Below are 17987 nucleotides of genomic sequence, written 5' to 3' on the forward strand. Positions count from 1 at the left end.
CTTATAAACTTTCAGGAAATGTTGGTCACCTGTATGTTTTGGGGAGGTACAGATCTTTTAGATTTTTGAAGTATGTAATGTGATGTAAAGAATATATTGATTTCCTATAGTAATCATATTTCAAACACCAGAGATTCTCCTTGGGCCTGTAGCAGTCCATAAACCACAGGTTCAAAATAGTCTCTAGATCGTTTGTTCATTTTCATCTATTAGCTATTAAACTTTGTATAAAATAAGTTTTTTCTCCACAGATGAATTTTTCTCCTTCATACAGAGCAAAGCTGAAGTTCAATATCATGCAAAACTTGATTTCAGTATAGTCAGTAATTAAAAGAGAAAAATCTCGCAGATAGACATTGACTCAGATCCACCTGCAGTTAAAAGCAAAAAAAACTTTTGTAGGTTTTATTTTACTCTGAAGAATACTCTAGAAAGTATTTATTATGTGTAGATATATTTGTGGTGTTACTGAGAAACCTGCCAAGAAATTACTATTTTTATCACACCCATGGAGAATTTCTAATGTCCTGGACTCTGTCATGTCTTCTGTGATATAGTCCAAGATAGCCAGAGTTTTTAATTTTATCTACCTATAGCTTATTCTTACACTAAGAGTACTTAAACCACCAAATGATCATTTTCAAAAACTAGTTTTACCTGGAATATTAGGTTGAAAAAGTGACAGTGGAAACTGTCTCTGCCACTTTTGTAAATCTTTCGTTAGAAATAGTGACCATGAAAAATAGAGAACTGTTGTACCTTTCCCTTCAAGCTTAGAAGAGTAGATCTTCATTTACTTAATTATCCATCTGCAAAAACTTTACATAATGCAGGAGAGAGAAATTAACTTTATATGTTTCTTATGTAGGTCGGAACAAGACACAAAAGCCTCTGCAGCTGGTGGTTGGCACTCTCACCCCAACCTCTGTATTTCTCTCTTGGGGCATCCTAGTCAACCCTCAACATGACTGGACAGCAACAAGTAACTGTGCTAGTGACAGGTAACAACAAGAAAAGGATGAGGTTTATTACTACCATGATTTCATTCAGCGCAGCTCTCTGCTGTGATTAAGATAAACTATACAGTGGAAATTAAAATGTTGTAAACAATGGTTCTGAATGTGAAGTAAGTTTTCTTATTTGCTCATGCTAGTGCTTTGCAATTCTTTATTTGACAGCAAGCTTAGTCTGATGTCTACATGCTGAATTAAAAATCTTGCTATTTCACACTGGATCCTTTGTTCTTAAACTAATGGCCTTGGCTCTACCTTCATTTGTATCTGAACCAACTGAAACTTTGTTAAATCACAGGAAATATTTTGCTTTAGAGTTGACTGAATTAGTGTAAAAGAAGTCTTTTGTTGCGCGGAGGTGGGGGGAAGATGTCTTGTTTTAACACCATTTGACTTTTTTTTTCCTTTATTGTGTCTTATCAATAAAACTGCTTTCCTGTTATTGATAAAGCACAGCTTTCATTAATTTTCTGTTGTAAGTAAAAGAGAATCTCTTCTATGTGGATATTTTTGGCATTTACTGGGTGGCACAGTAGGTGGGAAACTCAGGAAGACTTACCAAGCAGCAGTTCCAAGAGAAGAAACAGTGCAGAAGAGCTTCACAATCAAGTGCATTATTATGGTTTTTAAATTGCAAATGCAGATGTTTTTCCTACTTTGTCTTTTTGTGTTCTCTTTATATTCTTCCTTGACAACAGAAGAATGTTTTTTTACTTTCATTTACATTGTGTGAAGCTCTATTCTACTCAGCAGTGTTTTGTGAAACTAAAAAGAAACATTGTGCACCCGTGGGATGCATCTACATCTGTTTTGCAACTGTTATCTTTTGGGTTTTAAATGTACTATTTTTTTTTTTTATGATTCAGAATATTTCTTATACCTATCTAATATTTGTCTAATTTGTAGCTTTCTAATTTAGACTTGAATTTTCTTTCTTCTCATGTTCATAAGAAAACTCTAGTAGACACAATTAAACTGGATGCCAAACATAGGTAATGTTAAAAAAAATCCCATGTAGCCAGGATGAGCTTTTTCATACCTTTACGAAAGTTTCATGCCTCACAAAAGGACTAATCCTTTCCAGCACTAGAAATTTCTCATGAAAAGAGTTTGGATCTTTATCACCAACCAGAATTTCAAACTCTCAAAAAAATGTTAATGCTTGTTGGGAAACTGTCATGGAATGTTAGTAACTGTCCAAGGATGAAATTTGATCAGATATTTCTTCAGTAGAAATAAAAACTGGTTTAGTCTTAGATTTTGCTCTTTCAATAAAGAAAGAAGCAAATATTTTCCTGCTGGGAGAAACTGAAGAAATGAGCTGATCTTGGATGAACTTGTAAAGTGTTCTGACGTAATGTTTGTAGCACCATTTTTACCAAGGAATTTGTCTTTATGTGTTGTGTCAGCACCAATGTTGCAGCACCCATTGTGCAGTGGGAAGGAAGAACACTTCAGAAGAAGCCTATATCCTGTATTAATCTGCCTGCAAATTCAAGGCAAATGGTGTCCACCACCATGCCTTCATCAATTCTGTGTTTTCTCCTCAGTAGCTGAATTTTCTCTTTGGACATTCAATGACTCTAAATTTGAACAAAGTTTTTAACATAGTTTTTCAGTTAGGGCAGTGTGCTACTAGTGTCTTGCTGTATCTAGAATATATTCTAATGTATTCCTCCTCTCAGGAATTACTTTTAATGTGCACTCCATTCTCGTGGAATGTTGGCAGACAGGAGTAGCTACATTTATATCAAATTTCAAATGATCCTATCAAAGATACATATATAACTATAACCAGATTTCTGTTTTAACCAGATTTCTGTTTTTCAGTCAACCATAACAATGAAGTTAATGAAGAAAAAAAAGTCACTTAAGTGGTGCTCTTATTAATTTTACCTTTACTGGGCCAAAGTGCTTGTGATTTGTATAAATGATGAGAACAGTTGTCCATGTGACCATGGTGCATGTATCTAGAATTCTGAGATTAGATCCAGAGATATTTCTCATCAGTGTGTAGAAGAAAAACTATTAATATATTATAATAATTTGAATGCCGGTTGATAATGTACAATAAGAGAAAGATAGGAAGTAGCCCATTCTTAGCAAGTTAGTGTTGTGGTAAAAGTACAAGACTTAAGAAGCACATAATGGATTCGCTGATATTTCAATCTATTTCAGGGGAAGTCTCCCTGACTTGATGCTTTTTCTTCTGGCATATTCTCCTTACTGTGACATGCTGCGATGTACTGTTAATCATCCTCAAGATTGCTGTTAGTGGCTAACCTCTAACCTTTGGCATTGGCAGTGCATAGCAGCCAGGACCTCTTAGCTCAGTTCTGTCACTAAATATCCCACCAAGCTTTGAATTTGTTATTCTCTGTGACCTGAAATGGAGTCACTGTTCTCGGCCTCAGATTTTACCATCTCCATGTGAATGTTAGGCTTTTGTACAAATGTTGCATAATAAAAGTTATTTCAATATGTTACTGAGTCAGAAGATAGAAACCACATGGAATTGTACAATTCTGCAGGCCAAGATTTTCTCTAGTGCGAGTTTGACCTCAGTGGGATATTCCTTGGAAGATCTGGTTTTGTGAGCAAATGAGTTTGGAATCAGAGGTGCCATATTCTCAAGGAGGATTGATATCTTTTACTGCTTCAGTGAAATTATTGCTTGCTTTTTCATGGCACAGAGTGATCTCCTGTATCTGTGAAATTTTTATGAAACTCCAATGAAAAAAATTTACTGTGATATTTTTCAGCAAATCGTTCTTTTGGTTTAACTCCTTAGAGATTAAGAGCATAAGCCAATAGAGTGCTATGTATTTCCTTCAAGAGAACCTCAAATGCTAATCCCTTGTTGAAGCAAAAGTATTCACGGCCATTTTTATGGACTGAAAATTAAAGGTGAAATGTTGAAGCGTTCTTGAAGTGACTGTTATCTCTCATCAGATCCTTAGCACCAGAATTTAAAATAAAACAAAAATATCTAAATCAAAAATCTCAAGTGATAAGTTTTATGTAACTGATGAAAACTACATAGCACCAGAAAGCACAGTTGGTGGAACCTTTCTCCGCATCTTCTGCCTTCTGACACCAGTGGAAGACAGTTGATGAGGGAAGATGGCAGAGTCATGATATCCTGCTGCACAGCCATGTTCAGTTCCTCTTTTTATTATTTCCAAGAGAGTAAGAGGCTTGTTTTCTCTCTGCCTGTCTGTGTTTAAACAAATATTAGTGGACAGATCTGCCAAAATAAAAGTGCTAGGGTTTAATTTACGGTTCATCCAGGTCTGGAAAAGAGAGAATACTCTGTAGATTTTTCTTTCTTTGTATTTGCTTTGATTAGAACATCTCTGTAGCTGGGGGTTGAAAAAGTTGGACTTTGACTTTCAGTTCTTTAGGAGAAGAAATTAGGGGATGGAACAAAAATCATTATTTTCCATGTTAGATGAAAGCAGGGTTTATAGATATGGTAAAATGTAATATGCTATTGAGTGGATTGTATAGAAAAACAAACACACTTTCATTGACGTTTCAATTGGTTTGCCTGTGATTTAAATGTCCTAATGTCATGCTTGCAAGTAGCACAGATTTTGTATTTTATTGTATCTGATGCTTGAAAAAAAAAAGTAAGAAGAACAGTAAGGGAAAACCAGAGAAGAGTCCCTACTTAGTCTTTATGTTGTAAAGTACATAGAAGTAGGGTTTTCAAAACCCTAAATTTGGAAAGATATGTGCCTATCTCCTCCTGTGCCTATTTACAAATTTCTATTATTATGCAGCTGCCAACCAACTCATACTTTGTGGTGCAAGTGTCATAAAAATATATTTTAAACAGCAGAATTTCTTAAAGGAAAACATACAGCAGCAAATACACTTCTTGAGTTTCAGATGCTTTTGAGTTGCTGCTGTGGGAGTACATGCTAAAAGCTGATGTAAACTGGAACGATTTGTTGCTGTTAAGTCTCTCCCTCTTCAGAGCCTCTCACTCTTCATTTCAGTCATTCTACTTAAAGTTTTAAGCAAAATAAATGAATTTTAGAGATCATGTAAAAGTCAAAACTAAATTAGAAAGTGCTTTGCAAAGTTAACTGGTAACCATCACTGGTGTCATTCTTTCCATTTTTTATATATGTTGGTGTCTGTTACATTAAAATAAGTTTAGCAGTAAAAAAGGAAACTCTAATCAACTTCATGTCAATTTGCACAACTCTCAGTGTCTGAAAAGTCATAGTTCAAACCATTTCCCTTATTGCTTTCTAACATTAAATGGATGCTGGATTTCTACTGAAATCTAACTGTAGATAAATAACTGCCTGCTATGCTGATAGTCTCTTTTAAAAACTCTGATTACATTTCTATGAACAAAAAAGAAATGAGCTGTATCATCTTTTGTCTCTGGCAACACGAAATCACAGAGCTGGAATGTTCTTGTATCTCCAAGGCCTAATTGTTTGTTTAGTGTTACGTGTGACTAAAATAGTCATGATTAAATTGTTTGGAGTTTTGGTTGGGACCTGGTTCCAAATAAATCCATGATATTTATACAAACTGACCTAGTCTTGAAATCTCATAAAACCATCTGCCTTATAAGATTTCCAGCATCTAATTGTTTGTGTCTGAATATTTGACTCTGCATGCATGTTCAGGGAATCTGGCTGAAAAGAGATTTGTTTAAAAAAGGGGAAAATGGCACTGGGATTCTTGGCAAAGCATTATCATTCACACTGATAGATGAAAACAAAATGTCTTGCCTGTTCATCCTAGAATTTTACTTCTTTTAACAGTGAACAAGATTTGCTTCATCTCAAAAGGAAAAACCCTCTGTACTTTTTCTTTAAAATGGTCATTTTATTTTGATTTCTAGAGCAATGAAAAGGCTGTCTCTAAACTGAGCACTGCCTTGCATTGTAGAGATAAAAGAAACAAACTATGTAAGCTGAACATAGAAGAGAAACAACCTTCTGTGTAAGACTGAGACTCTTTCACACTGACTTTACAGATACAGTAATCACTACTGTGGTTGGCCTATGAGTAATCTTGTGCTCTTGTGGCTTCCTTTAAATTATGAAATGGGTCTTATTTTATTCCTGCCATCACATTTTGTGTACATTTTATGTGAAGGCAAGCAAAATAAAAATATCATCAAAGGTAACGAGTTTCAAGAATGCAGACACTAAGCATTCGATGGTGTTGCACAAATGCATACAGAGGGAGGCTCTTTGATGAATGCAGGTTCTTTATTCTTCTGCTGTGGTGGGGTTTGCTCTTTTTCCCCCTCATTGTTACAGTGGCTAATTCTGAGTGCAACAGAACCTCTCACCTGCTCATAACACCTTTTGTTTTAAATTGTTGGAGTTTTAGCTGTCTAGTAAAAAGGGAGGAGGTAAAATTCCCCTAGAGTTCCTAGGGTGACGTGATTGGTGGTATCTTCAAATGAGTGAAGCATTGCCTATTGGGGGAGAGAGGGAGGCACTAACTTTCATGGAGTTTGGCAAAAGAATTCCGATGTTCTATAGAGTGCTAGCTGGTAAAGAGTGATGCCTGCAATAATTTCATTAATATTTGTTGTAAATAGAAATACAAGACTATTCAATAAACTTTTTTTCTGATAAAAGTCCCCCACCCAAACACATAACAAATCAATAAACCAAAATTAAATGTTAAATTAAGTTAAACATTTTTAGTTCTTTATACCTGCTGAGAATCTAGATTAAAATAATTTCTCACCAAGTATAGCTGGGTCTGCCATCTCCTTGCTGAAGCATCAAACCAGTATTCACAGGTGGGAATAGCATTCCTAGGAGTGTTCCATAGTGAATTACTTGGATATTAGCTGTTGAAGGCTCTGTGGTGAGCAATCAGTTTTTCCTTTTCTTATCTCACAGAGATAACGGGAAGTGTTTTATTTGAGAAACATGCAGTGTAGCTTTCCCTTCTATGTGACTATGACAGCACTCTATTTCAGCCTGCCTTCTATCATTCTGGAGGGAATCTGTGAAGATGTTTTTCTGAATGTTCCTAGTTCAGCCAGCTGCACTCATTTTGTGCATGTATGTCACTGCCACCAGGGGATTGATAGATATGAGTGGTGACTGGATCTTACTGCTTGCTCATGTCTTCAATTATATGTGTTGACTGTTTGATATTGTATTTTTGATGAAAAAAAGGTTTGAAAAAGGGAGAAATTAACATTACAACGAAATTCAATCAGGACAGTGTTCTCAGGCAGACACTGAAACTGCATTTTATTTGGCAGTTTGTTGGTCTGGCTTAACAATGAGTTGCTGTTCTTTGATGACAAAACTTGGCATTTCTGAATTTTTACTCTATAAACAAATGATTGCATTTTCCCAAAAGCACATGTAGATATTGAGATATTTTTAATAGTCAAATTATTGTGACCTGCAAATTGTTAAATTGAACTTCATTTTTATTGCTTTTTATTGAAATGTTTGAGGAAATTCTGTCATCGCAGTCAGCGTTTTTAGTACTCACTGTGGCAAATTTCCACTGAAATAATTATACCCTTGATGAAGTTTTTATAGGCTTGGAAATCTTGGAGTTGAGAGCACATTTCTTCTGTTCTGTATGTTTCTCTTTCTAAGGGCATAGTTTGACACAATTACAAAAATCTTTGCAGATTTTATAATAGTCTTGAATTACAGTGTAAGATGGGGTGTTTTTTGTTGTGCAATTGTTCTTGGTATTTTTTATTCATGTTAGAGTGAAGGAATTCCCAGGTGTGGAGGCAGCATTAAAAAATAGAACATTTTGTCCACTAGAAGCAAGTGGGGATAGCCACTTAAAAGTCTATTTGTTATCAACAAGTTTTTCGTGGTTTTTTTCTCCTCATTTCTGATGCAGCTGTTCTTTTAGGTTGTTCAATAACTGAACTGAATCAGTACACTCTCTTTTTTTCCATCACATGCAAACACTGTGTTTCTACCCCACTGGATTAAAATAGGTAGGAAAAGGTAAGAGTGAAGATGAAAACAAATGAAAATTCCTCTTTCAGGCAAAGGAAGAAGGTGACTATTTCCACTTGAATCCACATTTGAAGTCTGTCTCTATTTATTCCAAATCCCTTGCCAAAAGACTGAATGGGGTCCAGTAAGAGGCATTTGTGTTGAAGATTGGATTTGTTTATTAACGTTAGATCCTTTGCGAGACAGTGACAGGGAGTTCACATAAGCTTTTCCTGTTGGCTAATGTCTGTGTGGCTACATGCAAATGGATAAAGAGGATAAATGAGAAGAAGTTTTCCTCCTTTTAATGTTTCCAATAATTGATTGTTTAAAATATTCTTTGTCAGTTTAACTGATAATTAGGTCTATTATTTTACATTTGATTAGATCACAGCCCACAGAAGTAAAGGGCCAGATTATTACTTGGTAGTCCTGGAACCGAGAAGATATTCACTACTTGTCTTTCTTTTTCCTTCCTGTTTTTTTCCTTTCCTTTCCAAGTTTTAAGTTAGACTATATCTTGTTTTGAACACAGACCAGTACAGTTAATGAAATTATGTGAGCCAACATAAATATTGATCATATAACACAGTGAATTACCTGAATGAGCTGAGTTGTAGCAACTAAAGAAGGAGAATCTTTATTTTTGATGCCAATTAAACAAATTCGGCAGTTATGAGATAAACTATGTAAACAAAGTGAACCATTATGTATAGAAATATTTTTCATGAGTGACACTTGCCTTGTCTTAGGTTGTGTTTTAATAGTGAAGTAGGAATTTCTGTGTAATCAAGAGTCATGTTTCATGTAAGCTGTTCTCTGAAAGTGCTCTTCTGTAACTTCAGCAGAAGCAGCTTTATGAATTCATTGTATTATGTTTGGTCCACTAAGTAATTTTAGTCTGGACTTTTGAAACCTTTTCAGTTGTTTAAGAACCTTTTTTTGGTAGGTTTGAGTTTTCTTAAGTTCTCATCTTTTGTCCCTATATAATCATCTATATAATGCCTGTAACGAATCTCACAACCTTGATTTGCAAGCATTAAGTTGTTCTATTTAAGTGTGGCAAAATACAATTGGACTGAATTAATCCTTTTTCAGATGATGCCAATGGGAGATTGATATGGATGGTTGATATGAATTATTTATGTTATGTGTAAAAAATTTCAGTAATACTTGGATTAAAACATTGCCAAATCTCTCCGAGATTTGCTTTTCCAAGAAAGGAAATCTCCACTCCATTCTGGTAGTGATTCAGCATGTATATTGAAAATGAGACTATAGTCAGCACGGGAATGCTTGTGCTGAAGCTCTTGCCGTTTCCACTGTCTTGTTTTTGATTGGTTAACATTGCAGTCATGCTTTTTCAGGGTGGTGCTCCTTGACAGAATTGGGCAATTTCTGTAGAAATGATTCCTAGTTTCATAATCTGTTAGTATTCATCACATTATTGATTTAAACTGCTGAAAGTAATGTCTTGGTTTATTTTTTTGTTTGAAGTGGGGGCAGTACATAATAGGATCTCTGAATGAGGAATGTATTATACAAACAGCAGATATTACTGGTCTTCCCTGGAGAATGTTTCTGGACTAATTTTGATGGGAACACCTTTCACTGGACGGATATAGAAGATTTTGAGAAATCAGCAGAGGCTTCTTTACTAGGAGACTCATGATTCCGTTGACTGGTTCTGGCATAAGTTGGAATCACAGGAACTGCTTGGACAATGAGCTTAGACTTTGTGGTTAGAACTTCTCATACAATGGGTGTTTGTGAATAAGGAGACTGTCCTTTTGCTCTTTGTACAATACTCCTAATGTCAGGGTATAATGATGGAGTACATTTATGTGGAACAAATCTGGCTTTTCTGATACTTGGTGACCATGAAGAGCCACAAAGAGCAACAACAACAGAATAAGATTAGTAGTATTATTATTTCCATTATCATTATTAGCATTAGCATTATTATTTCCTCACAAAATGATTATACTGAGCTCCTTTGAGTAGATATATTTTTTTTTCCCCGAGCAGGTTCTATACAGTTCGCTACAGAGAAAAAGGTAAAGACAAGAAATGGGTTTTTCAGCTCTGCCCAGCTACAGAGACAGTGATTGACAATCTGAAGCCAAACACACCTTATGAATTTGGAGTTAAAGACAATGCAGAGGATAGTATTTGGAGCAAGACTTTGAATCATAAAACAGTTCTCTCTAGTAAGTATTCAACAATAGATAATCAAATAACGTCTGATTTTGAAAGTATTGTTTCCTCTGTTATGGTATTACTTAGAGTAAGCTTTTGATCAGGTTTTTATTTTTAAATGCCATCCATTATGCCCCTAAAAACTTCTTTTAGGAGTTACAGAAGCTAGAAATATTTTGGTTTTGAAAAACTGTTACCTAGCCTTCTGAAAAGTGTTCTCTTGTCATTGCAAATAGAGGATCTGCTGCAGGTTGGTAGAATTCTAATAGTGTTTAGTACAGATACACATCAAGTGTGGAGTATGAATATTTACACTTCTGACTGGATTCTAAGCTTTTTCCTTAGGCCATGAATAATAAGATGACCAAGTAATGAACTAATCCATCAACCATCATCCAAGTAATCCATTTAATTTCTTCCATCAACTAGTATGAGTTATGGAAATTATTAGCGTTGTTTGAATCTTCTTTTACCCCTGCATATACATTGAAGCTGGACTTCAAGCTAGACAGGGCCTGTCCTGCCTCAATGGGCCCTTTATGACTCCACTCAAAAGCTGAATTTGAAGCTAGTTTTCAATCAAAGTATTATATAGATCATGTCTGAAGCATGCAGTGTCATGAATGCTTTTGTTTGTGTTTTCGTGGAGGCAGTGTATAACACCTCTGGCTGGATGTCAGTCATATTTTAAGGTTCTCCTCTAAAGTCCCAAGACAATGTAGGAAAAGTGAAGTCAAATTAACCTTTGTAAAAGCATGTACTGCTGAAAGAATCACTCATGCCAATTAAGGAAATAGGCGTCAGCAGTGTTTTCCTCCTTTTATTGAGAAGAGGCCTTAACAGAGATTTGAATCCAATTTGATTTATTTTCCTCAAACGTTTACATAAAGGTGTTTTGAAACATGATATTGTTCAAATGTTGCAGACTCCTATGCTTAGTATTTTTAGCTTGACTCAAAATGTAAAGAATGGGAATTCTCATTAGAGAGCCTTATTCATATGAGATTTCCAGATGAAATTTAATTTGGATTTCAGTTTTGACTTGCAGGTGAGTTACAGAGCTCAATATACTTGAGGATAAGGGAGGGGAGCAGTATGGTGGCTTGTGACACTGGGAAAACCTTCATACTCCCTAATAAAGACCTTTTCTAGCCTTCATTATAAAGTACAAAGCTGCAGCTTTGAAGCACCTGCCTAGTGTCCTTAGAGATGTTTTGCAGTCCAGAATAGTGCCACTGCTATACCATGGTCTTGAAGAGGATAATGGTGGTAGCTTTCTCCCATACCTGATTCACAAAAGGCTGTGCTTCTCAGCCTTACAGGTATCTTACCAAGTGGGGGTTTTTTTCTACTTTTCAAATATCTTAAAGTCATCTGTAGAGCAAGTGATGAAATTTATTTCAGCACTTAGAATAAGAGAGAGCAATGAGTGCAAAATGTGTATAGTTTATTATTTGTTCAAGGCTGATGAAAACATCGCCAAATTTTCTTTCTATATCATGTATTTCTAAATGGTGTTTCTTGCAGACATTTTTAATAGGTCAGGAGAATCCTTCTTGTAAGTTTATGGTGACCCACTAACTTCGTAAAAGTTCATATTCTATTTACATAAGATTGCTTTTGTCTACAGAATAGACTTGTGTATTCAGTGGACGATTCTGCAGCAGCTAAATCCAGGGAGCTGGTGATTACCCTGCATGTCTACATTCTGGTCTATTAATAAAGAATCTTATAATCAGAAAATTGTTAGCACTTTCAAATTCAAGCCTTTCATATTTTTAGTGTATAGCAGGTAGATACAGGAAATGTGGGCAGTAGACAGTGTATGTTTATAATAAATGTATAACCTGATGCCTGTAAAGTTTATCAACACAGACAATTCTTTTCTGTGCTGATTTCCTGTTTAGTACCAACTCAAGTTCTTCTCATATAGGAGAAGCATCTCAACCTGAACCAAACATCCTTCACTGTAAATGTTCTTTCTCCCACTGAAGAATATTTATCAATTACTAGAAACTGAAAGTTCTTTTGCATGTTCCTGGATTTGTTGAATCCAAAGGCTGAGGTTTTTTCATATACTAAACATGTTGGGAGGGGTTGGGAGGAGAATCTGCTTTTAATTCATGATTTGAGGACACATGAAAGGCATGGCAAAAGTTCAGCATTTATTTAACTGACTTTTTTCAGAAGAGATGAAAGTAGCTTATTTCTTACCATGATTTTCTTATGAAGTCAGTGTGAAACTTCTGTCAGTTTTCCCTTGAATTTAGGCCAATAGTAAGTCCTGTTCTTTAGAAGTATCAAGCACTTTGAAAGACTTCTTTCCAAATCAAATGTATCTCAATTGATATTTCTTTAGAGTTGAGGGTTTTTTTCCTACTTCTCATCTGTTTAGGATGGAATTTGAAAAAATATGACAGCATGTAACTTGACTCTTGTTGGCACACCCGTTGTTGCAAAGGCAGCAGAAAAGTGTAAAGGTGGAAGATACAGAAAAAGTTGGCAGCATCATGCTATAATAGAATAGGTGCTGAACAGAACTCTTTCTTGACTTACTCAACAGCTGCATCACAAGAAACTTCTAATACTTAGAAACTAAGAGAAACACCTAAGAGAGAAAAATTCAGACTTCAAATCTGGGGGTTTGTTCATACACTGAGATAAACAAAATCATAAACAAAGCAAGAAGAATACATTTCATTTCCTTGCTATCAAAATGTGAAGAGAAGACCTTGATGTATTATAGATGAATAATATATAGATTATATATTCTTCTGGTATAGAAGAATACAGGATTTATTAATGGATCTGGAGACACAGGACAAAAAAAAAATTTCCATGCTGTGTTTTTATGAAGGCTTTTAATTCAGCCTCCTAACTTTCCTAGCTGAAGAAAAAGGTGAATAAACTTGATTTCCTTTGCTTTGGACAAAACAAAAAATCAATTCTATGTATTTATTTATCTTTCTGTCAAAACAGGTAAAAAAGTAAATGGACAAATCCAGAATATGTACAAGTTGGTACCCAATTCCCAAACACAGGTATGCAAAAGAGTCCCTTTTTTTACCCAATTTGTGTTTCATATGATCAAAATTTTTATTCTCTTATTCCTCAGTGAGAAGGACATTATTAAGGCCACAAACTGCCAATATAGAAAACAATGTGTTAAATGCACTGAATGGAATATGTTTAAATGTGTTGATGGACAAAATAATTGAGAACTGTAGCTGAGATGATTACATACCCTTATTCCAACCTATCAAAGATGAATCTGGTGGTTTCCATGTGTAGATTCCAAACTTAAAAGTTGCTTATTCCTTTGTACTAGTCGGGTTTGTTAACCTGTGATGTTTGTTGTGATCAGTTAGCTTTGGGGTAACTTGGTGATGTGATTTTATAGAGTAATTATATATATACTCATGTCTTCTAAATTAGTCATCCCACTGAATTCATTGATAGCTCCCATATGTGAGGCAAGTGTTTGCAGAACCAGAGGAAGCTGGAAAGGGCAATTTAATCAAGTTTGCTAGGCTGTCCATTAAATCCTTTTATGTGGCACGGTAGAATTTATATGATTTCATTAAAAAATTGATGATTTTTATAAATAAATAATTTTCCCCCTCACCTGACTTTTTCCATAAACTTTCTCAAACAAGCATGGGGGGGATTTAATTTGTTTATGGATTGATGTACCCAGATACTTTTTCCTTCCAAGAGCTGAAGCAGAAATGAAGGCTTTCTAGATGGAACCAGTTAGTGGGCTTTACTACAGTGAAAAATAGACATTTTATCCATAACTTCTGAGCATTACCAGTTCTACTATGAAATTAATTTGGTTTCTTTTTATTTTCTTTCCTTGTTTTTTTATCAAAGTGCAAGTTTCAGCAGCTAATCTTCTGGAGGATTTTTTTTGTTCTGCTTCATTTTAGGTTACTGTCCCTGAGGCAGACTATGGGAGAACTTCCCAAGAAAAGTTGTAGAAATCCTTCTTACTTTAGAGATTTTAGAGGGTTAACTCATGAATGTTACTTATTACAAGAGAATAACCCATTTTCAAAATTCTCTTCTGTCTCAGATTTTCCAAATATTTTCATGGTAGGAAATGGTAATATAAGGTTTCTCATTGTTTGTTTTTCATATTTCAGAATATTATAAATAGTCAGTAATTATCAGACTTGGAATTCCTTCAGGAATCAGGCCATAATTCGTTAAATGCATTTTCTTCTAGGAATAATTAGGCATGCGCAGAATCATAGAACCCATGTGCCTCAAGTGCTCAAAAAAATCCACATATTTTTTAACAGTTCCAGGCATGGTGACTCCACCATTTCCCTGGGCAGTCATTTTCAATGTTTGACACCCCTTTCGGTGAAAATTAATTTTCCTGATATCTGTTCTAAACCTCCACAGTACAACTTGAGGCCATGTCCATTCATTTAGGGCAGTAATATTTCAATTATTGCATTACATACAGAGTTTGATCAGTATAATGCTTACATTATTGGAAATATGTCTGGCATTCATGAGAAAGTGTTTTATTTGTAAGTAATACGACTCCAGTTGGTTAAATATTCAGGAGCATGCTCCTCTCAGTATGTTGAAAAAGTCAACTTTACTCTCCTTCCCGTTGGTCCCACAAGAGTCTTTAAAGTTCCACAGCCCAACATCAGGTAATTCATTCTGGGAGACAGAGTGCAAGCTGAGTTCCTTTGCTCCTCTTAGCAAACCCTGTGTGCCAGAACCCTGACTGTTATGCTGCTTCTGTGCAAGTAGGGATTCTATTTATGCAAGAGAAGTCCTGAGAAAGTGAGCTAAAACAGTTCTCCAAATATTTGCACAGCTCAAGTAAGAAAGGAGGACTAGAGCCAACATCTAGTCTTTTTTGCGATCTTCACAGGGCTCAGCTCCAGAGCAGTACTGCTTTATCACCCTCCACAGAAATATCATGGAAACATACCACATATTATTCTAAAAATTCTCTTATCATTCTTGCTTTAGTGGTGCAAAAAGCAGATAGTTTGCACTGTTCCTTCAGTTTCCACAGCACTAGGTGGGGTATGTTTCAGTGGCACGATCAGATCATTGATGGAAAGCCAGAACAAGTGTTACTTAGGCCAAGCTTGTTTGTGCTTTATTTCGCTCCAAAGACACAACTGACTCATATCAACATGGTCCTAACTCTTCTCTGTAAGGACATTTTTAAAAGCTGTTTATTAAAACAATGTTACTAACCCATATAGTCATTCTGCCCTTTCAACATCAGTCACTTATCATCTTGTGTTTCTTTTGGCAGTTTCATCCTTTAAGTTTGTCTAAGCTCCTGGGGCTGTGTGAGCAGTAACTAATGAGAGAGTGGAAGAAAAGGAGTGCTCTAGAAATGGTTATTCTTCTTCCCTCCATAAACAATGGGTAGTGGTAGGGCAGAGAAAACACAGTATAAATTTATTTCCTCTTCTGTCTGGTTAAGTTCCTCTAATTTCGTAATGTCAGCCTGGCAGGGTCCTCCCCAGTTTTTCCAGCCATAAAGGACTCTTAGCTTCTACCATTTGTAAAATCTAGAAGGAAACATTCCTGCTCCTCCAAACTTTATTCAGTCCAGACTGACGATGATCCTTCCTTGAGGAGTCTCTTACATGCACGCCTGTTAGTTTTGGCTTTTCGCAGTATCAGAATACAACACAGAAAGAAAGAACAAATGTCTCTCAAAGTAGTGTTGCCGCATGCTGTTTCACAGAATGTTTGAGATTTGCAGTCCTGTGAGAGTATGCAGTATGTGTATGGTAAGAAGTGAGATGCCTGAGCTATGTTATAATTTACATCTCTAATTTTCCTCTGAAAATAAGGAATACTCTCTTTGCATTTTTCTTTTATAATGGCAACAGCTTTTTAATGACTAATGTTCCTAATACCTATGGGCTTTATATTCCCTATCTGAAAAATATGGTTGATAGTGCCATTCCTACAGATGATGGGCTGATGTTTCCAAAATAGTTTGTATAAGTGGTAAATATAACTAGACCTAGTAATATCTAAATTAGTCACTTTGTGGAAACTGAGAAGATACCTTTGACAACATGGGTAGATTTCAAGTGCAGCAGTTACAGTTTTTTGCAGGTGAGCAGTCTAATTATAGCAGCTGGGGAACATGGATTTCATGTCAATTATTCATTCCTGAGTGAAAAACTGCATTTTTAATGTAGTTGGAATTTTTATATTGTTGTCATTGTAGCCATCCATTATTATTCAACAAAGAAAGAATGCTCTTGTCAGTATAAGAACCGTTTACCAGTAAAAAGGCTGATAGTAATTATGATTAGAAGTTCTAAAGTAGAGATTACTCAAGTGCTCACTACAACTTCAGAGCTGTTTATTTGATTGTAAGGTTTCTGATGAGAAATACAATAAAATGAACACCTTCTTCTAACAGATGCATTCCATGCCATTTGTTAGTCACACGAATAGGAGGGCTACTTCAAAAGCATATCATCTGCAACACAATTTTTTCACTAGAAAACAGAATGGAAATGTGAAAAAGGAAAAATAAAGAAGGAAGATTATTTCTATCCTCATATAATGACAATGATTGGAATCTCCATTTAATTTAAGACCATGTTCGCACCACTGCAAACCTGTTATTAGGTAGCAAACAGTAATGGCTTACATAGAATAAGTAGCCTCCATCCATTTCCCCAAGGAAAGGTCCCTCTTACTTGTGCAGATTGGCCTTCTTCCAGCTTCTTAAACTTTAGTATGTGTTTAATGTAGCCAGGCATTGTTTTTAAAGCTTTTCAGAAGTATTTAGAATAGAACAGAAATAGTTATCCTTAGGTAAATGATTAGCACTTTGTCATCAAACACTGACTTTTGCTGCAAGTGTTCTTTCACATGAAGTAGACCAGATGTCATAAAGTGCAAAATTAACATTATTTGATTCTGATTTGAGCAGAATATATTTAGCATGGAAGGTGATTGTCAAAGTTATTTCCTTTCTTGTAACTCAGATATAACTAAAAATAAATCCCCTTTTAATGTATTTAGCATTTTTACATTGTTAGCATTACAGCCTACCTTCTCTCATCACTTGACTGTATTATTAAGCTTTCAGAATTTGTTCATAATTCTCATCTTTGTTATCAGCTGTTTTCTTTTAATAAATGTGGGGTCCATTCATGTATCTCTTTTTTTTTCTTTCTTTTTTTTTTTTTTTTTTGTATCAACATAATTGGATATTCACATTTAGACAAGATGTAATCTGGGCCAAAGAGAAATGAGCAGCATGAAAGTCCTATTATTTAGCATAAAAATGTAAGAATCATGTGGGTGACTGACCCCTTGTGCTTTGGAAACAATTCCACTAAATAAAATTATTCTGAGCTAATCTACTTTAATCAGGCTATGCACCCAAAAGCGCTGATGGCTTACAAATGTGCACCTGGTTCTGGAATAGTCTGTGTTCTAAACATAGTATTCCTGAGAATATATTTGTGTCTTGTGACTGAATTGTAATTGTATATGTTTCAGTTGTTTTGCTGTAGGTTAATTTCAGCTTTTCTTAGCATTCTGGACTACTCCCCAGTGAGTGCTTCAGAGATCCTTAGGAGAGAAAAAGGACTGGGGTTTCCTAAGCTGTCATATACCGTGTTTTTAATGAGCAAAAACATCTCAAGCTGTTAGGAGATCAAAATGCAATATTACCACATTAGCCCGTGGGAACTGAAGCAATAGCACAACCATCAGGGACCAGGGCCAGAGCCATATCCAGTGTTAACTTGGGACAGGCGTGGTATTGGATTAGAACGCTCTA

At 35.5% G+C, this 17987-nt stretch overlaps 1 protein-coding gene across 1 annotated transcript in view; it reads left to right on the top strand.

Annotated features, from left to right (window-relative positions):
* ABI3BP (ABI family member 3 binding protein) overlaps positions 1-17987 on the top strand; it is a 176271-nt gene that overhangs the window by 68648 nt on the left and 89636 nt on the right. The window contains exons 4-6 of the mRNA XM_066175185.1: positions 869-1001; positions 10013-10194; positions 13163-13224. Coding sequence (XP_066031282.1) covers positions 869-1001; positions 10013-10194; positions 13163-13224 — 377 coding nt within the window. The remainder of the gene's footprint in view (positions 1-868; positions 1002-10012; positions 10195-13162; positions 13225-17987) is intronic.

This window comes from Chamaea fasciata, unplaced genomic scaffold (assembly GCF_029207755.1).
Source record: "Chamaea fasciata isolate MVZ Bird 193981 ecotype frontalis unplaced genomic scaffold, bChaFas1.0.hap1 SCAF_2, whole genome shotgun sequence".
Taxonomy (NCBI): Eukaryota; Metazoa; Chordata; class Aves; order Passeriformes; family Sylviidae; genus Chamaea; species Chamaea fasciata.